Raw genomic sequence first — 21,785 nt, forward strand, 5'->3', positions numbered from 1 at the left:
TTCGTCAGTTATATTTGAGCTGACCAAACAAAAACAGATACACACACAAACACATTACATAAGCCAACCCACACGCAGTGCAAAGTTACAGAAACAAATGTACACACGAGGTTGGATTAAGGATTTGAAAGGGCAAGAAATGGAAGCAGAAAAATGAATACTAGTCACTTGAAGGTGGAAAAGGAGAAACACTGTTTCAATGAAATTGTGCTGAGAATTATTTTTATTGCTCAGACGCTTTAATTGCGCTGAGAACCCATTTCCATGTTCACCAGTTTTGCATAATCAGAACCTTTTTTTTTTTTTTTTTTTTTTTTTTTTTTTTGTTGGTCCTTTCCAGGATTTGTGATAACATGAATTAATGTTAATGCTTCATTTTTCAAAACTGGTGGCTGATACCATCATTGGTTTCTTTTTATGATATCATTGTATGCTTCTGGTGGTGCAGGGTTCAGATAATCAAACTCATTACAGCTTAATTCTACAGAATGCGGAAACAGTTGCCTTAATATCTCCCTGCCAAGGTTTCATTCAGATATTAATTTCATTAATGAAACTTCTGGATTAATTATTTACTTTCCTTGTCTTACGGATTTGAAACTTGCCCTCCTATCTCCCCCAGGAAATGGAGGAAAGAAAACAGCTATAACAATCGATACCTCAAGTTGCTGCAAGTGGCCTGGTGTATTTTGCAATAAGGCTGGAAGCATTACATCCGTTTCTATACCATACAGGTTCCAGGGGGGTTACAAGTTCACACTCAACCTTTTTGCCTTCCCGAATCTGGTCTGGTTGGATCTTAGCGGAAATAAATTTACCGACTCATTGGCATGATCCCTCCAACTCTTGGTCTTTTAACTAAGCTTACTGATTTGATTCTGTTTTACAATCAAATTAAAGGTTCCATACCGGTGGAGATAGGAAACTTGGAGCATCTTGAGACTCTAGAGCTGGGTAATAACTGGCTTACAGGTTCAATCCCTTCAGCTTTGTGTCATTTAACCAACCTGAAATATCTGTCCCTTAGCGGAAACCAAATCAATGTGTCCATTCCTGAAGAAATAGGGAAGTTAAGGAGCTTGGTAACTCTTGACCTGTTTAGTAACAAGCTGGTTGGTCCAATACCTTCCTCTTTGGGTCAGTTAACCAATCTAACAATGCTGAATGTTGAATTTAACAAAATTGATGGTTCCATTTCTGTAGAAATTAAAAATATGAAGAATCTTGTTGAACTCAGAGTCAGTAGTAACCACCTTACTGGGCCAATCCCTCCAGCTTTTGATCATCTGAAGAACTTAAAAAGTTCTCAGTCTTGATTCTAATCAATTGAATGGCTCCATCCCTTCTGAATTAGGAAACCTGAAGCATCTAGTTGAACTAAATCTTGCGGAGAACAACCTCACTGGTTCAGTCCCTTCATCTATTGGTAATCTAGCAAGTTTGAAATACCTGGATCTCCATTCAAATAAAATAACAGGCTTCATTCCTCGAGAAATTGGCAACTTGAGTTCTGTGACTTGGGTAGTCCTCTATGAGAATGACTTTTATGGCTGCATACCCCAGGAGATACTCCGACTAAGCAAACTGAAGTGCCTTCTAATTTATTCAAATCACCTTTCTGGAGTAATACCATCCCAAATTGGATTGCTTTCTAATTTATACGTTCTAGACCTCTCCCAAAATAGATTGAGCGGATCCATACCAAATCAGCTTGAGAATTGTTCTACTTTAGAGTTTTTGCTATTGAACAACAATAATCTCAGTGGAAGCATTCCCTCGCAAGTTAGTATTCTTTCCAGGACATACAGGATTCATTTTAGCAACAATACTATCAGCGGAGAGATTCCTTCCCAACTTGGCTATTTTAAGTACTTATTGCTCTTGGATCTCAGCTACAACAATCTCTCAGGTTCCATTCCTCATTCTCTTGCTTCTTTACGTGCCATCAACTTGTCTTACAATTCTCTTTCGGGTAAAATTGAAGATGATATGTGGTATAATTTCCCTCCTAATGCATTTCTTGGAAATAAGGATTTATGTCGCGACTTCACAGATTTCATTCCTTGTTTTTCTTCTCCAACAAGTAACAATTCCATAAAGTATATCAAAATATTTCTTCCAATCACTATTTTCTTCGTACTCTTGATTCTTGGATATATATTTTTCGCGCAACATAAGATCTGAATGAAATAGAGACAACAACAGGAACAAAATATAACAATAAAACAAATCAAACAGTAAACAAAGAAAATAATACATGCGATTTACCCTGGTTCACCCATTGTGGGCTACGTCCAGCTGAATCAATATTATTGCAATATGCCTCACCTCTCTTATTTACAATAAATGAATTGCCTTATGATTTGCTATCACACCCATAACAAAAGAAAAATATGTTTATATACTAGGTTTAAGAGACTAAACTTAGTTTTACAAGGATTCCTATTCCTAAGCTCAATCCAATAAGGAATTAGTAACTTAAAAGAAATCCTACAGCGGTTGTACATGGAAAAGCCCAAAACCACCTACAGGCTTGGGGGCGCTGCCCCCGCGACCCCTACCCGCTCACCGGGGAGTGGGGCACTCGCCCGCTGACCGGTCAGGCGGGACCCCTGAGTGCGTCTCCGTTACCCAATAATGTTGAAGTAGTCGACAACTCCAGCAAGATCAAGACTACGATGCCTGAAGCAGAAGCAGCAAAGAATGGAGACATTTTCTCAATATGGAACTATGATGGGAATATAGCATACAAAGACATCATTGAAGCAACGGAGGACTTTGACATTAGATATTGAATTGGAACTGGTGGATATGGTAGTGTTTATAGAGCTCAACTGCCTAGTGGAAGAGTTGTTGCCTTGAAGAAACTTCACCGTTTAGAAGCTGAGGAGCCAGCTTTTGACAGAAGTTTCAGAAATGAAGTAAACTTGCTGACAAGAATAAGGCACAAGAACATTGTGAAGCTTCGTGGGTACTGTTTATACCAAAAATGCATGTTTTTGGTTTATGAATACTTGGAAAGGGGAAGCTTATTTCGTGTCCTGAGAAATGATGCTGAAGCTGTGGAATTGGATTGGATCAAAAGGGTGAGCATCATCAAAGACACGGCGCATGCTCTATGTTATTTGCACCATAATTGCACCCCTCCAATTATATATCGAGACATATCCAGCAACAACATTCTGCTGAATTCGGAATTAGAGGGTTTTGTATCTGACTTTGGCATAGCTAGAGTTCTTGATCCTGATTCATCCAATAAAACAGTTTTTGCTGGTACTTACGGATACATTGCCCCAGGTGAACTATCTTTTAAGTTATAATTTAAGCTATCATTTCTTATTAAGAATTATGTTATAACTTGAGGATGGGCTGTGAATATTTCTGACTTCTCTTTTTCCTTCTCAAAATTTAGAACTGGCCTACACTGTGACACCAACCGAAAAATGTGATGTCTATAGCTTTGGAGTTGTGATGCTTGAAATAATAATGGGAAGGCATCCAGCAGAGCTCCTCTCCCTGTTATCATCATCTTCATCGTCAATTCAAGAAGTAAAGCTGAAAGATATATTAGATCCTCGGCTATTGCCACCTCTGGATATAACAGTTGTTCAAAATGTGGTTTTTATGGCAGCATTATCACTAGCGTGCCTGGATACCAAGCCGAAATCCCGCCCAACAATGCAACATATATCTCAGGAGCTTGGGGTTCACAGGCCAGCATTACCTCATTCTTTTGATACAATCACTTTTGGGCAGCTCATGAATCAAGAAATATATTGTGTATACCATAAATAGCTGAGTCACTGTAAGCCCTAGTTAGTAAAAACGCGTATTATACGCGAATTATACGGACAGTCGTATAATTCGCGTATAAAACGCGCGTATACGTATTTTATAAAATCTGCCGTATAATTCGCGTATAATAAGGTTTTCCGTATAATTCGCGAATTATTCGCGAATTTTTGGAAAAAAAAACAAAATCTCACACCCCCAAAACGACGTCGTTTTGGTGGGTTATACAAAAAATAAAAATAGATCTGGTTCAGTCCTCCTTCTTCAGTTCTTCGACAGTCACAATGCGCCCCAAACAACCATCAAATTCACTTTGAAAATGAACAAATCCATGAAAACATTAAACTAACAGTGAGAGAGGGAAAACAAGAATGAAGAGAAAGAAGAAAAGAAATTAGAGGAGGTGGCCCTGCTACAGTTCGTAGTGGTTTCGAAAGATGATGAAGGTGGGGCGCAAGGGTTGTTAGATTTTGGGGATGAGGGAAGGTGCGTAACCCCTTTAGTTTAGACTGAAATCTTTGTCTTTTTGAGCGGCAAAGCGAAGAGCAAGCAAGGGAACAAATAGTACTGGTAAGTTTGAAAGCCTGAAAGAATATTGGGGGTGGAGGATTTTGTGGCGGTGGGGTGTGGGAGAAGGATAAAACGGGCTGGGGGAAATATTGGGGTTGGAGGATTTTGACTTTGTGGCGGTAGGGTGTGGGAGAAGGATAAAAGGGCTGGGGCAATTTTATTTTATTTTTTATATTTTTATTTTTAAATTTGATTTTTTTTCTTAATTATTAAAAATGGTTATTTATTAATTTATACATTTTATTTTATTTTATTTTTATAAAACTTAACTTTTCTTTTATTTAATAACCTGATTTTTAATAAAAATATAATTTTTAATAGAAATTGAAGATAGGAGTTTAAGTGACTAATTTCCAAGTTAATGAAGGTAATTACCATCTATTTGTATTTTAGGACGGTAAGTAATATTAACTTTATAATAAAATTTATGCAGACTAGACTGACAAGAATATCTTTTAATCATTAAAATTAACGTAAGAATTTTAATAATGGGTGGGAAAATATAGATTCGCCAAACTTTAGGTTGAGAAAATGTCATTCAGCCTATTAAAATATGTGACTCTCTATTATTTAATTGTAAAATAAAAATTATTTCTTATATTCAAATAAATAAATATACTATATAATCCAATTATAACCAATAAATAAACATACGTCAAAATAGTTTGATTATAGTAATAGATTAATTTTAACCCTCTTATCCCAAGGCCTGAAAAACAGAAGAGGGCTCATCACTCATCAGCAGCGTTAAAATTATCACATCTCATAACCCAATTCTGTTATGACTTATGTGTTTAATTTGATACTATAGTTGAATCTTGGCTAAATATTGTGTTTGAGTCTGGAGACTATAATTTGAATATCAGTTATATATTGTGTATTTGTGTTATTGGTTAATTGAATACTTTGCATTTGAAATGTTATGTTGATTTTAACCAGGTAGTCCATAAAAGTGTTAAAACTAAGATTGATATTGCCGTATTTTTCAAAACGTATTATTGACAATGCACCGTATTAAACCCGTATATACCCGTACCGTATTTTTTCCGTATCCGAATTTTATGACCGAATTTTTATAAACGTATTTTTTATCGTTTACCGTATTATACCCGTATAATTCCCGTACCGTTTTTTTGCCGTACCCGTATTTACTAACTAGGCTGTAAGCACACTTCTGTATCACTGTAGCTGATTTTCCCTTTCTTTTCTAAATTGATGTAGCTGCTCAAATTATCTAATATAATGAGTATTTTGACATGGAATTTCCCAGGTTGATCTCAAATTGTGCGTGGTAACTAAAATTCAGTAATTGCTTGGCCACCTGCCGGAGCAGATAAGCTGGAATACATCCTAGCTGCTTTTTTCTGGAAATCTGTTCTCTTTACCTTAATGTTGTTATTCATTATTTATAAGTGTTTTCTTGAAACTAAATGTCCTGGTAAGAAGAAAATATTGAGTAAAAGAATTTAGTAAGTATATTTATGAATTATAAGAGATTTAATTTATAACTTCCTAATTTTTGAAATTCTATTAAGCCGACAGTGTTCAAAACTTTCTCCTGGTTCCATCCAAGCAAAACAGGGCCAAAAGACCTTGACTCCAATTTCTACCTCAAATCTGCTAGAAACAGGGCCAAACGGCAGTATTATCTTACAGGTGAGTTAATATTGTTTGATTCTGCTTGTTGTCCCTTCAAATGAAAAGTGGAAATTTACCCCATTTTTTCTGTTATAATCAAATTGTTACAGGTGTTATCCCCTCAAAACTTTGGAGTTTGAGGAATCTAGCAATCCTATCTCTCCATGATAACAATTTCACAGGACCTATTTCTTTATCACTTGGTAATTTAATAGAAATGCTCTCTTTGGATCTATCTTATAACCATTTTTATGGTCCCATCCTTTCTATTATAGGTAATTTAGCATGGATGCAAATTTTGTCCACCTCTTATAATTACCGTGATGGTCCAATCCCTTCAACTCTTGGTAATTTAACCAATTTATATTGTTTGGCCCTCGATTTCCACAAATTCAATGGATCTATTCCCATAACATTTGGTAATTTAAGGAATTTTACCGATATTTTTCTTAATTCTAACAAAGTCAATGGCTCGATTCTTGATAAGCTCACTCTATTTACCCAACTTCAATATTTAGACTTCTCAGATAACAAACTTAGCGGTCCCATATCATCTGGGATCAAGAGTTGCAAAGACTTGAGAAGTTTGAATTTGAGCAATAATATTTTGAGTGGAAAAATTCCACTAGAGATTGGAGGGCAATCTTTGTCACAATTGGATCTTTCCAATAATAACCTTTCTGGTACAATCCCTGATTCCCTCTATCCATGGGAGTACTTGAACTTGTCATACAACAATTTGGAAGGACAAATCCCAACTCAATTGCAAAATTTGAAGCTACCACAACAATTTACAGGCAACAAAGGTTTATGTGGTCAAGTCAGTGGTTTTACTCCTTGCTATACTACTCCTAGAGCACCTACATCACCATCCAAAAAGATTGACATTGGCTTGACAACTGTTATATTGCCTATCACAATTGTTCTAACCGTCCTGATTTTCAGATTGATTTTTCTAAAAATTAAGGATAAAAAAGTATTGTCAACATCCACAAGAGCATCCAAAATCAGAGATGTTTTCTCAATATGGAATTATGATGGTAGAATTGTATTTGAGGACATAAATGAAGCATCAAAAGATTTTGACATCAAATATTGCATTGGAACGAGAGGTTATGGCAGTGTTTACAAAGCACAACTACCCACATGTAAAGTAGTTGCTTTGAAGAAGCTTCATAGTTCAGAAATCGAGGAGATAACTTTCCTAAATAGTTTCCAAAATGAGGTTCATCCGTTCATGTATTATCCGAATTACGATATCGAAACATTATCAAGCTTTATGGATATTGTTTACACAAAAAATGCATGTTTTTGTTTTATGAGTATATGGAGAGGGGAAGCTTGTTTTGTGTCCTACGGAATGATGACGAAGCTCGAGTTGGATTGGACTAAGAGAGTAAACATTGTAAAAGCTGTGGCACATGTTTTTTCTTACTTACATCATTATTGCACACCATCAATTGTTCACCGTGACATAATAAGCACACCATCATTCTACTAAACTTGGAATTGTAGGCATTTGTTGGTGACTTTGGGTTGGTTAAACTTCTACATCCTGACTCCTCCAATAGAATCATAGTAGCAGGCACTTATGGATATATAGCCCCGGGTGAAAATACTTAGTTACTCTTTTATATACACCTAACTTTCGACATCATTAATTGCTAAAGTTGAATCAAATAATAAGAATGTGACAAATCTCTTTATTTCTTCTAATTAACTTCTAATTTTCTATGTAGAACTTGCCTACATAATGGTTGTGACAGAAAAATGTGACGTTTATAGTTTTGGGGTCGTGGCACTTGAAACATTAATGATGGATCAATATCTAGGAGAACTACTTTCATCATTATCATATTCTTCTAATCAAGATAGAATGCTTATTGATGTATTAGACCCACGCCTTCCACCTCCTGTAAAAGAAATGGTTGTGCAGGATATTATTCTTATTTCAAGAATAACATTTGCTTGCTTATGCACCAGACCAAAGTCACGACCTACAATGCATATGGTGTCTCATGAATTTCTTGGCCCCAAGAGAGCATTGGCAAAACCTTTCCCTAAGATGGCTTGCTTATGCACCAAACCAAAGTAACGACCTACAATGCATATGGTGTCTCATGAATTTCTTGGCCCCAAGAGAGCATTGGCAAAAATTTTCCATGAGATCTCCATCTCAGAATTGAGAAACCAAGAAATGTATGCAGTTGAGGAATGTGTAGTTAGGCAAGGAAGTGTTTCATTGTTCGGTAATAATCTTGCACCGCTAACAAGATTTGTAATTTAGCCTCACTTTTGAGATTAATTACTTCCCTTAATAATCATCATCATCTTTGATCAAAATATAATGTTAATTGACATATTAGACTCACACCTCTCGCCTCTAGTTGATCAAATAATTGTGCAGGATCTTGTTCTTGCTTGTGCAATAGCATTCGCATGCTTGCGTCCCAATTGAGAGTCTCGAATAATTAAGAAAACAAAAAAGTGTATTTGTGTAAAACTCCCATCTTTAATTCTTATAGATTATGTATATTTTGTGGTTTTGTTTATGAGAAAGGGCATTTCTGTCAGTTTATAAAGTTGTGTCGGGGGTAAAAACAAATGAAAGGAAAACTTCTGGGTATGCGATGAAGAAGCTGATGTATTGGGGTTTTAGAAGAATTGAGTTAATTTTGGGGAGATATTTGAAACATTAAAAAGTGTGTCATATAAAAAGGCAGCTTTTGCCCAAACTGAAAGAAGAAGAAGAAGCCGAGACAGAAGAAGACCCAGACAGGAGAGACAAGGAGAGAGAAAAGAAGGAAGAAGAGCGGAAGAAGAAGAAGAGAACAGAAGAAAGAGGTGTTTCGGTCTAGAGATAGAGTGAGAGAGGAAGAGTGAAGCAAAGATGGAGGATGAGAATTATGAGATATTGACGCAGATCCCACCATTTTTTATTTCGGTTAACCTTTGCATGTGTTTGGATTGATGGATCTCCTCTCCCTTTCCTCAATTTAGACTTGTACCTAGATTAATTGTTTGTCCTTTTTGGATTTAGGTGTGCAGGAAGAGAGTGCTTGGGGTTTCCTTTCAAAGTTTCGGTTGAGCTAAAAATTGTGAGTGGGATTCAACCAGTATTCTTTTCAAACTTAAATTAAAGCCTTTGCATGTAAATTTTATAATGCTATTTCAATGATTGAAGTAATTTTTGTGTTAAGTGTGATTATTTGGTGAATCTTGCTTTGCATGTTTCGGCTGAGCTAATTTTTGGGTGAAAATGCATTAGACCTGGTTCCCAAGGGATGAGTTTTCATGCTGCATGTTATTTAAATATATGTATAAACCATAAAGGTGTATTTGGTGGTTTGTTCTTTAAAATGGGATGTTGGTTTAATTTGGAGATGGTTTTGCTAGTTAAAGAGTGAGTGGAAAAAATTTCAATTGAGATTTTAGCTTGCATTATCTTTTCCTTAAGCTAATTGTTTTGTTTAAAATCTTAAATTATTTGGAAATTATGGTTAAAATGTTTTATTTTAAAAGGTGGGTTACTAGAGAGATGAGTTAATATTATTGCTTGAAGAGTGGTTAAAGGAAGTGTTAGACCTGTTCAGAATAGTAAAAAATTTAAGTTTGCATGTTGCCATATTTGATTGATTTTGGTAATTACCCTCAAAATGAATGTGATATGTTTTCAGATTTTTCAAATATGTATATATTATTTGTTGTGTTTTTTATGATGAAAGCAAGAGAATGTTTTACAAAAAGTGTATTCGATAAACAGGTTTTACTAGTTTTACAGATTTTCACACAGCACGTCTCACCCACCCAAGTCTCATGGGTGCGCTCAGAGCCTGTGGGATAGGGAGGGTCAGGACAGGTTGGGTCATATTAATTAATGAGTGTGATTGTTAAGCATGGTAGTCTTGTCTATAATGAAGTAATTATGTAGTTCCTGCTTCACCATCTAAATATAGATTTTTGGACTGTCATTTTAAGTATCATACAGGTTTTAAATTCTGTAAATAAAGAGGAAATTAAACTTTTACTTGGGCCTTCTGTCCCTAGAGACATTAGTGTCATTAAGCCAAACTTGCCTGTCAAAAAAAAAAGGTGTCACCTTGAATTTCTTTTGTGAGAATGAATTCTTAAGATTAAGCTGCCAAGACAACAAATATGAAAGTCAAAAGACAACAAGAAACTTGAGGAATCCCCAGCAATAATCTCCATCTTTCCAAATGATTAGTATAAATATTTTAATTAAGTAATCAAAGTGAAAAAGACCTTGACTCAATGTGCTTGTGTCAACGCCGAAACTTTGACTTGAAGATTCCATCCTAGAAAAAAAAGCTCAAAAACCTTTGACATCATAAGTCAACCCTGTATTTACAGGAAATATCATGTGCATTTGGTCTCGGCCATTGAAATTCTAAAGTTGGATAAGTTTATATTGCACTCTTATAAGTTAAGTTTCACTTATGGTTAGGTCGATTAGCTATACAGCTGTATAGAGTAACATTTACAGAGAAATTAGACTTTCTTGAGGCAGGACAAACCAGAATGGAGTTTAGCTCAAAACTTTATCTAAAGTAGTAGAATCAACCCAAAGGTCTTAATTAATAAATATTGTGCATATGTTCTCCAATTACAGAGTGATGGTGATATGGGTTACTCTGTTTATATGCCATGTGGCTACTGTTGCTCATATTTTTATGGCAGCATCTGAAAAGTCATCAATACAATTAGAAAAGGAAGCCCTGTTTAACACCAATTGGTGGCAAAACGTCGAGGCCATCAATTCTTCTGATCATTGCACTTCGTCTAGTGTATCTTGCAACATAGCGGGAAGCGTTACTGGACTAAGCTTAATTAGTACCAATATAACAGGGAAGCTTTCTTGTTTCAACTTCTCTTGCTTTCCAAACATGGAAAGTCTCATTCATTCGGATAATAATCTCTTTGGAAGCATTCCGTCACAAATTAGTACTCTTACAAAGCTCATATGCCTTGGCCTGTATAACAACAATATTAAAGGTAAGATTGCTTTTTCTATCTAGTTTTACATCTTAATAACAACTGGATATATATACCCCTTTCCTTTTGTCACGTTACAGGTTCTATCCCTTCAGAAATTGGGTTCTTGAAGAATCTGGAGAAGTTGGATTTGAGTGGTAACAATCTCAATGGTCAATCCCTTCAACTCTTGGTCAATTAACCCAGTTGAGCTTTTTGTACCTCTCTAGTAACAAGCTTGATGGTCAAATCCCTTCAAGAATAGGTAATCTAACTAACTTGAAATATATGATCCTTCGTTCCAGTAAACTCAGTGGTTTATTACCCCAAGAAATTGGGAATTTAAAGAATCTGAAGTTGTTGGATTTGCATGGTAACAACCTGATTGGATCTATTCCTTCAAAACTTGGTCATTTAACCAATCTGGTTGAGCTTTATCTAGGTCATAACCAATTCAATGGCTCAGTTCCACCAGAAATAGGGAGTATAAATGGTTTAACTTACTTAGACCTATCAAATAACAACATGCATGGTGTCACTCCTCAAAGAACTAACCTAGTTAACCCAACTTCGATATCTCAATCTTTCCTCAAACCTAATTTCTGGTCAAATACCATCAACAATTGGAGTACTTTACAACCTTGAATATCTTGATCTCTCTTATAACAAACTTAACGGTCCCGTTCCAGCTAGTATTGGCTATCGCTCAGAGTTGCAGGTCTTGACATTGAGCCACAACAGATTCAATGGAAGCATTCCACTAAAGATTGGCCGTTTACACTTCTTAGGATACTTAGATCTTTTGCACAATAACTTTTCTGGCATGATCCCTGAATTTGTGATTACAATACTTATTTTCAACTTGTCATATAATAAGTTGGAAGGCGAAATCCCAGTTTCCTTGTAACAAATAAATGCATGGCAGCAGCTCATTGGCAACAGAGGTTTCTGTGGTCAAGTTAAGAGGTTTTAGTCCTTGCGATGGGCCACCAACATCTTCACCTTCAGCTTCAAGTTCAATTTCAACATTACCTCCACCATTAAGTTCCAACTTCAACTTCACCATCTACAATAAGTAACTTGGAAAAGAAACCCAAAAGATTGTCATTCGCTTGATTACAGTTTTTGTTCCAATCATCTCATTTCTCACCCTGATTTTTGGGTTTTGTTTTCAGTTCAAACATATGGATAAAAGATGTCAACTCCCTACCAAATCATCTATTATGAGTGGAGATTTGTTCTCAATATGGAATTTTGATTTTAGACTTGCATTTCAAGATATAATTGAAGCAACGCAGGATTTTGACATCAAATATTGCATTGGAACTAGAGGTTATGGCAGTGTTTACAAAGCACAATTACCAAGTGGCAAAGTAGTTGCTTTGAAGAAGCTTCATAATTCAGAAATTGAGGAGTTTATAAAATGAATGTGATATGTTTTCAGATTTTCAAAATATGTATATATTATGTGTTATGTTTTTCATGATGAAACCAAGAGGATGTTTTATGAAAAGTATATTCAGTAAACGGGTTTTACAAGTTTTACAGATTTTTACACGACACGTCTCAGTTACCCGAGTCTCATGGGTGCGCCAGAGCATAGGAAGGGTCGAGGTGGGTCGTGTCAGTTTGATTATGAATGTGATTGTTAAGCATGGTAGTCTTGTCTATAATGAAGTAATTATGTAGTTCCTGCTTCACCATCTAAATATACATTTTCCTACTGGCAATTTGAGTGTCATACAGGTAGCAAGATTTTTAATTTAGCCTCATTTTCGAGATTAATTACTTCCCCTAATGTTGTCTTTTATCTTTTCTATACTGAAATATCTTTTCATGTGCTGCACTAAAATTTACTTTCAGAAAAGACATCATTAATATCTCTAATAGAGTTTTTCAATGCGCAAATAATGACCAAACGTGTTATTTGAGCTTCTAGCCTTGACACTTTAGTTTAATAATTTAGCTGGCTATTCTCAATTTAACTGTTGAAGTTTTCTGATTAATGAATTAGATGAAACGATAAAATGTAAAAAGAGTTATCTCCTTGAAATTCTAATACCAAAATGATTTGTGAGAAAGAAACTTAAGAATGTAAATATGAGCCTAAGAATGCAAATCAGAAGATGTCACAGGCTCTGAAACATGATAACCTGTAACATTTTCTAACACGGCAGAGGCCTAAGAGTCCTAAGCACGGCAAATTAAGTCTTGTGAAAAATTATATCTTATTCCTTTCTCCATCATAAGCACGGCAAATCACTGTGCTCGCTGCCAGCTACAGGATAACGCATTATGGTCAACATAAATTAAAACTTCAAATTAGTGCGGTGTTTGCTTTCTCGTCTTCTTTTCATGCAACTTTCTAAAAGCTCGCTCTTAAAAATCACGAGAAACACGAATGTCTCTTCTTCTCGGAAACTAAAATTAGCGTATTAGGGACGTGAGAATATTGAAAGGGATGGTAAATCTTTTACTCACCTGAAAGATTTGCTTTATACTTTCTAATGCCTAAAATTCTATTGAGCCGACACAGTCGACAACTTATGAATTAGGTCCAAGTCTTCTTAAGTAAAAAAAAGCTAGAATTATGATTAAAAAATGACTCAAAATTTAATGGAGGTTTGCCTAACTTCAAATTTAATATATCTATCTATTGGCTTCAGGTAGAGAGTATCCAGAAAAATGAAGCAAAAGATTGTAAACAGTTCAATTCCACATGAGCTTATTCAATTAGCCAAAAAAATGAAGCAAAAAAATTGATCACTTTGAAATTGAATGGGAACAACCTCATTGGACCAATTCCTTCAACATTGGGTCATCTAAACAATCTCACTCATTTGTATCATTACCAAAATCAACTCAACAGCTCAATTCCGCATGAGCTTATTCAATTAGCCAAACTTCAAAGCACCTTCTCAAATAAGAGAGAGTTCAATCATATGATACTTGGACCTTTCGCACAATAACCTTTCTGGAACCATCCCTGAATCCCTCAATCCAATGTCAGACAATAATTGGACGGTGAAATTTCAATTAATTTGAAACAAATAATATTAGACGTACAAAGAGTTTTATACAAACTGATATAATAGAAAATGAATGAAACAGTAAATATAAAAAGTCAAACTTATCATATTCACCCTTCCACTCATAGAATAAAATTTTAAATTTTATTATTTAATCTCCAGTTTGGTTTATTATCTTCTTAAAGTATGTGAAAAAGACCAGCAGCAAGCAACAAGCACATAGAAGACGCAAGAAAAGAAAGCATATTGGTAATATGAAAGAGGTATTAACACAACCACCATCTCAATAAAGATGTGAAAGCATGAGAACGCTAATATTCACTGACCTATTGAATTGCATGGACCCTAACATCCTGTACTCTAAGCATGTTTTACCGTTTTAGAAGAAGACAAGACAAAAAGACCTTGACTTTTTAAGCTCGTGTGAACACCACAATAATGGTCAAAAGACAACTTAGGCTGCTCATCACATGGCCAATTTACGATTCTCTTTAACATTTCGGAAAGTTCATGGTTTTTTTTCAAATAAAAACAATACAGATTATAGTTATTCTAATGCACATACTCTGGCCTCTACTGGTATAAATCTTTTAAAAGATTCATATTTTCTTCTAGTCCTTTGACCATATCTCTTTATTGGATTCATTGAGTGGAAAGCTATTTTATTTTATAAAATTCAGTGTGCTTAAGTAAAATCATTTACCAATTAAGTCTTGTATAAAAATTATACTTAGTTCCTACAGTTTAAATTAGTTCAATATTGTGCTTAAAGATTGGTAAACTCTTCTAGTTCTTTGCTCATATCTCTATATTGGGATCCATTGAGTAGAAAGTTATTTTTTTTTTCAGAAAATCTATTGTGCTTGTGGAAAATAATTGCAAATTAAGTCTTGTGAAAAATTATATTTTATCTGGATTCCTTTCTCCATTATAAGCATGGCAAATCACTGTGCTTGTCTGCATGCCAGCTACAGAAAAATGCATTACAGTCAACATAAATTAAAACTTTTAAGTAGTGCGGTTTTTGCTTCCTCGTCTTCTTTTCATGCAACTTTTTAAAAGCTCGCTCTTAAAAATCACGAGAATTAGGTATTAGGGATGTGAGAACACTGAAAGGGATGGTAAATCATTTACTCACCTAAAATTATAATGGAAAAATACTGACATATTGTGTAGCTGTACCACGGACATATAAGTGTCCTACAATTATATACAAAAAGACCAGAAGACTTTGTCTCACCGGGGCTAAATTTTGTTCATTGATTTCAATCAAATTTTATGAAGATATTCCTGAATTCCTCAATCCAATGTCAGACAATAATTTGGAGGGTGAAATTCCAATTAACTTTTAAATTATGGAGGGACACACACAATTACAATAACGATATTAATAGTCTAGTTTTAGTGGAAGACCTTGACTTAATACGCTCGTGAGAACACCACAATAGTAGTCAAAAGACAAATTAAGTTGCTTATCACATGGTTTTTGTTCAAATTATAAAATAATTCTTCGTGGACTACATATTTCTTGCCTTAGACTAGCTTTAGCTATTAGTAACTTGAGAAAATTCAAAGAAATGAACTTTGTAGTGACCAAAAAGTCCAAAGAGAAAGTGGATATAATTTTGATAATAAGATATCAAGGATAAATATTTAAAGATCTCAAACAATTTACACATTTCTAAGGGTGAATCCAGAAATCAATTGTTTTACTTGTTTTTTACAAATCCAAGATTCATGAATAATAATTAACAAAATATATGAACTTTCTAAAGGAATTTTATCTATTCAAAAATTCATGAAACTTGACTAACTTGTATGATTGTGTCAAAGACCAAAATTCTGATGAAAAGGTTTGCTATACCGTGATGCTTGCCCTAGAGGATATTTTAGCTAGGTCTATTATTCTTGTGGAAACCGTGTTTCCTGTTAACTAAAAGTTAAACCCAAAAGACTTTAATTTCAGTTGTCTATTTCACCTTGGTGAAGGTTCAAGAGCTCCATATTTTTTACATACATAATGTTTAGGCTGTAAATCTAATTATTTTTGGATAGCACATATAATGCACTCTGAACATGGCACAACTTAGATTCAATTTTAGTCATTCAAAAGCTCTTAAATCTAACTCTTTTACCTTAGTGGGAATATAATGTGTTTGTTGGAAATCATAAAAACAAGAGGAATTAGGACCTTTTATGATTAAAAAAAAAAAAATAGAGGTTCGGCTTGCTCGTTTCTCTTTTATTTGATAGCATTGATTGCCTTGTGGAATATTATCACCACCAATTGTGTCCTTTGGAAAATCAACGTCAAGTAAGTCTTGTGGAAAATTAAAAGTTTTGGATTCCTTTTCTACACCACCAATTGAGAGTGAAATATCACCGTGTTTCAAGCTTGTTTTTTGTAAACACCAATAATTAAGAGTTAGCACTAATGGACAAAAATTGACTTGGCCTGGGGTGAGCCAACTTGAATGGAGGTTCGGCTAGCTTAAAATTTAGTATAAGCTTGCTTCAGGTGGAGGATAGCAAAAGATTTTAAACATGGTGTTCACATCCTTCACTTACGGAGTGGTGGTCATATGGGCTACCATTTTGACATGCCACGGACACTCCACGTGTCACTTGGTTCTCTCTTAATGCACCCAAAAACATGAGCACTTCTCTGCATCTATGTCTCCCTTATAATGTTTTTAGTATTCAGGTTGTGGGTTATAAGAAAATAAAAATTTAGAAAAAAAATTATTTTGAAGGTTTAATAAAATCATAGATTGAAATAGAAAAGTTACAATAAAATTGAGTTTCTATAATTATTAATAAGAGTAGTTATTGAAGTTTTAATCCGATCGATAATTCCAAAATCTTGAGAGATTAGTTAAAATGTACACAAACAAATCAAAACACTTGGTAATAAAAAAAGTTACAATAATATTTTAAATTTTATTATTTAATCTCCGGTTTGGTTTGGTTTGTTCTATTCTTAAAGTATGTGAAAAAGACCAGTAGCAAGCAACAAGCACATAAAACACAAAGCACATAGGTAATGTGAAAGAGATATTAACACAACCACCACCTCATTAAAGATGGGAAAGCATGAGAAAGGTAATATTGACTTATTACATTGCATGGACCCTGACATCCTGTACACTAAGCGTTTTGCTGTTTTAGAGGAAGACAAGACAAGAAGACCTTGACTTATTACGCTCGTGTGAATACCACAATAATGGTCAAAAGACAATTTAGGTTGCTTATCACATGCCCAATGTACTATTCTCTTTAACATTTCGGAAAGTTCATGGTTTTTGTTCAAATAAAAACATTATTCGTGGACTACATATTTCTTACCTTAGACTAGAGCTTTAGCTATCAGTAACTTGGGAAAATTCAAAGACACAACTTTTCGTAATGACCAAAAAGTCCAAAGAAAAAGTGAGTATGATTCGCACAAGAAAGTCTCATTTTATTCAAACCGTGTAAAAAAATCTCGAAATCTCTATCGTAGAATTTTCCTTGATTGTTATAGTTTATAATACAAATATAAAATATTGATTTTTCTTAACTTTTGGTTATAATGGACTTTAATTTATTGATTTATTTACTTAACAGTCAAATGCTAAATAAACTATATCACCTTAAAGGTATATAAGCAATTCGATATTTATTATTATTATTTATTAATGAGTTAAATTAATATTTATTTTACATTTATGCTCTTTTTAATGCTTATTATTTATTAATAAGTATATATGTAGTTATCTACAGTATTAAATGAAATGATTAAGGATAAATACTTGTAGATCTCAAACAAAATGAATATTATATTTGAGGTTATAAGAAAAATAAAAATTAGAAAAATGTTATTTTGAAGATTAAATAAAATCATAGCTGCAAAATGAAAAGTGGCTGTCAAATTTTAGATTTCTCTTCTTTAATTAACCTTTTTTTTTAAGTTTAATATATAGTGTTCAATTGTTCTTATTTATTATAAAGTCCTTGTTTATTCATTTGTAATTTTTTTTCCGAACAATAAATATGCATGTTTTGGTAAAAATATGAAATCTCAGTAAAGACATTTAATTAATATTTAATTATAATGAATCGTCACAATTGACAACTTGCTCCACGATCATTCCTAACAAAAAAGCCAAAAAGACTTTGACTCCAGCTGTCTACCATAATCTAATATACCGTAAGACTTGTTTAATTCTATGAGTGTTTATTAAGGCTCAAGTCCTAAAGTCAAGAAGAGCTAGAATTTATAACTAAAATATTGACTCAGCCTCGGCAAGGCCAATTAAATGGAGGTTTAGCTACCTTCAAACATATTATATATAAACTTACTTCAGTTAGAGAGTATCAAACAAAAGATTTTAAACATGAAGTTCACATCCTTCACTTCTAGAGTGGTGTTCATATGGGCTACCCTTTTGACTGCATGTTTTCTTGTAGCATCTGAATTATCATCAATACAATTAGAAAAGGAAGCTCTACTTAACACCAGTTGGTGGAGTTGGCAGATGAATTCTTCAGATCATTGTCAGTGGTATGGTATCACTTGCGATTCAACAAGACACATCATAGAGATACTTTATAGCCCTCAAGGAGAGCTTAGCCAATTTAACTTTTCTTGCTTTCCAAACTTAAAGAGTCTCGATTTTTCATCAGTTTATCTCACCGGAAGCATTCCATCACAAATTGGTGTACTTTCAAAGCTCAAATTCCTCAAGCTGTCATATAGTCAAGTTACAGGTACGTTACTTATTTTATTTTATTGTTTTATCATTTCAAATAATAGGTCAATCTAATCAAATTGACAATTTTTTTTTTCTTTTTTTTTATTAAATAAAATTAAAGGTGTTATCCCTTTAGAAATTGGAAGCTTGAGCAGTCTCATGGAACTGGATTTTTCATCAAACAAACTCAATGGATCAATCCCTTCATCGGTTGGTCGTTTGACCAAATTGACCACATTGTCTCTATCTGGTAACAATTTTATTGGAGCAATCCCTTCATCTATTGGTGATTTGATCAAATTAATCACTTTAGATCTGTCTGGTAACGCTTTTACTGGAGCAATCCCTTCATCTATTGGTAATTTGACCAAATTGACCACTTTATATCTGTCTAGTAACACTTTTACTGGAGCAATCCCTTCATCTATTGGTAATTTGACCAAATTGACCACTTTAGATCTGTCTAGTAACACTTTGACTGGAGCAATCCCTTCATCTATTGGTAATTTGACCAAATTGACCATTTTAAATCTGTCTAGTAACACTTTGACTGGTCAAATCCCTTCAACCATTGCTAATTTAACCAATTTAGAATATTTATTCCTTGATTCCAACCAACTCAGTGGTCCCCTACCTCGAGAAATTGGGAATTTAAAGAACCTTATGGAATTACTTTTGAGGGGGAATAACTTGATTGGACCTATTCCCTTAACATTTGGTTATTTAGCAGATTTGACCCATCTTGCCCTTAGTTCTAACAAACTCAACGACTCAATTCCTGATGAGCTCACCCAATTAACCCAACTTCAATTTGTAGACCTCTCTCATAACAAACTTAATGGTCACATTCCAATTGGCATAAATAGTTGCGTGGGGTTGTCAAGCTTAAATTTGAGCTATAATCATTTGAGTGGAAGAATTCCACTAAAGATTGGAGGATACCTTTTAGCTCAATTAGATCTTTCCAATAATAACCTTTCTGGCACAATCCCTGATTTTCCCATTCCATGGATGTACTTGGACTTATCATACAACAATTTGGAAGGTCCAATCCCACTTGAACTTTTGAACCCGAAACTTATAGGCAACAAAGGTTTATGTGGTGCAGCTTACGGTTTTACTCCTTGCGAAAAGAAGCCTAATTTGATAATAGTTATTCTGCCTATCACCACTATTCTTACCATCCAGATTTTTAGATTTTTTTCCCTCAAAAGAAAGGATAAAAAAGCTCTATTGTCCACATCCACAAGAGCATCCAAAATCAGAGATGTATTCTCCATATGGAACTTTGATGGTAGAATTGCATTTGAAGACTTAATTGAAGCGACAGAGGGTTTTGATATCAAATATTGCATCGGAACTGGAGGTTATGGTAGTGTTTACAAAGCGCAACTACCCCAAGGTAAAGTAGTTGCTTTGAAGAAGCTTCATAGTTTAGAAATTGAGGAGTCAGCTTCCCTAAACAGCTTCCAAAACGAGGTTCGTGTACTGTCCGAATTACGACATCGAAACATTATCAAGCTTTATGGATATTGTTTGCACAAAAAATGCATGTTTTTGATTTATGAGTATATGGAGAGGGGAAGCTTGTTTTGTGTTCTACGGAATGATGATGAAGCTCTTGAGTTGGATTGGACTAAGAGAGTAAACATTGTAAAAGCTGTGGCACATGCTTTGTCTTACTTGCATCATGATTGCACATCATCAATTGTTCATCGTGACATATCAAGCAACAACATTCTACTAAACTCAGAATTGCAAGCGTTTGTTGGTGACTTTGGCGTGGCTAGAATTCTTCATCTTGACTCATCAAATAGAACCATGTTAGCTGGCACTTATGGATATATAGCTCCAGGTAAAGTATCTAGTTACTCTCTCCTTTTAATCTTTTTTCTTATAGATTTATGGCTCCTTTTCATCCTGAAAGTTGAATTACTTCATAACTAAATTGAACTAAAGAAGAATGAAATAATAAATAATATTGGATTACTTTTGGAGAAACTAATTATTAATAATTTTTCATCCTAAATTAAATAATCTCTATACTTCATTTTAAGGTTTCTATTTCCCTTGTAGAGTTAGCTTATACTATGGTTGTGACGGAGAAATGCGACGTTTATAGTTTTGGAGTAGTGGCACTTGAAGTATTAATGGGAAGGCATCCAGAAGAAATTCTCTCTTTATCATCATCATCATCATCTACCCAAAATGTAATGCTAATTGATGTATTAGATTCACGCCTCTCACCTCCAGTTAATCGAATAGTTAAGCAGGAAATTATGCTTGTTTCAACCATAGCATTCGCCTGCTTGCGTTCCAAGCCGAAGTCTCGACCTACAATGAAGCGTGTATCTCAGGAATTTCTTAAGCAGAAAACATCATTCGCAAAATCTTTTGGAGAAATTTCCATCTCAGAATTAAGAAACCAGGAAATGTATTTGTTTGATGAACATGATACTTAAGCATGGATGTAGTTCATTGGTATTTCTGTGTTCTGCAACATTTTTCTGATATTTAGCCTACATTTCCTCATTTCTTTTGTTTTGTATCTTTTTTCTTTTGTTAAGCATGAATTTCTTTTTTACTCTGTTTTCCATTACATGGGTTCAACACCAATTAAGTATAGAAAATCATCAAGTTTCTGTACCACTAGATGTTGAATCAAGCACTGTAATCAAGGCCAATAATATTGATGTATTCCAAGTGTTCAGTCTTAACCAAAAATTAAACCCAAGACTTCAGTTTTCTCCCTCTCTCTATACATGTATTCCAAGTGTTGACTTATATCTCTTTCTCTGTCTCAATTAACTTAGTTGTGGCTGAATTATTTCTTGGATGTGGGAAATATTAGATTTCTCATGCTTTCAGATCTTTAATGAGGTGGTGGTTGAGTTAATATCTCTTTCTCTGTCTCAATTAACCTTCTTTTTTTTTTTTTTTGGTTATTAATGACCCTATTAAAAATCTGTATTACTCATTTGTTCCCTGTACCTTAGTGTTGTTATTCATTATTATAAATGCTATTTTATTT

At 34.3% G+C, this 21,785-nt stretch overlaps 1 protein-coding gene, 1 long non-coding RNA gene and 2 pseudogenes across 2 annotated transcripts; all 4 read left to right on the forward strand.

Moving 5' to 3' along the window:
* The first annotated feature begins 830 nt into the window (after positions 1-830).
* LOC116145998 lies at positions 831-3,795 on the forward strand (annotated as a pseudogene).
* Positions 3,796-4,723: 928 nt separating this feature from the next.
* On the forward strand, positions 4,724-8,858 carry LOC116145999 (annotated as a pseudogene).
* Positions 8,859-10,753: 1,895 nt separating this feature from the next.
* On the forward strand, positions 10,754-12,586 carry LOC116146031. Its single transcript, XR_004130455.1, has 3 exons — positions 10,754-11,013; positions 11,094-11,257; positions 12,168-12,586. It is a non-coding gene; the product is annotated as an uncharacterized LOC116146031 (long non-coding RNA).
* A 5,736-nt stretch (positions 12,587-18,322) lies between these two features.
* Positions 18,323-21,303, forward strand: LOC116146023 (probable leucine-rich repeat receptor-like protein kinase At1g35710). The gene is made up of 3 exons (XM_031431433.1): positions 18,323-18,770; positions 18,876-20,609; positions 20,831-21,303. The coding sequence occupies exons 1-3, from the start codon at positions 18,398-18,400 to the stop codon at positions 21,214-21,216; spliced, it is 2,493 nt and encodes an 830-aa protein (XP_031287293.1). The 5' UTR covers positions 18,323-18,397; the 3' UTR covers positions 21,217-21,303.
* The last annotated feature ends 482 nt before the right edge of the window (positions 21,304-21,785 follow it).

The sequence above is a fragment of the Pistacia vera genome, unplaced genomic scaffold (genome assembly GCF_008641045.1).
Source record: "Pistacia vera cultivar Batoury unplaced genomic scaffold, PisVer_v2 Contig470, whole genome shotgun sequence".
NCBI classification, from domain to species: domain Eukaryota; kingdom Viridiplantae; phylum Streptophyta; class Magnoliopsida; order Sapindales; family Anacardiaceae; genus Pistacia; species Pistacia vera.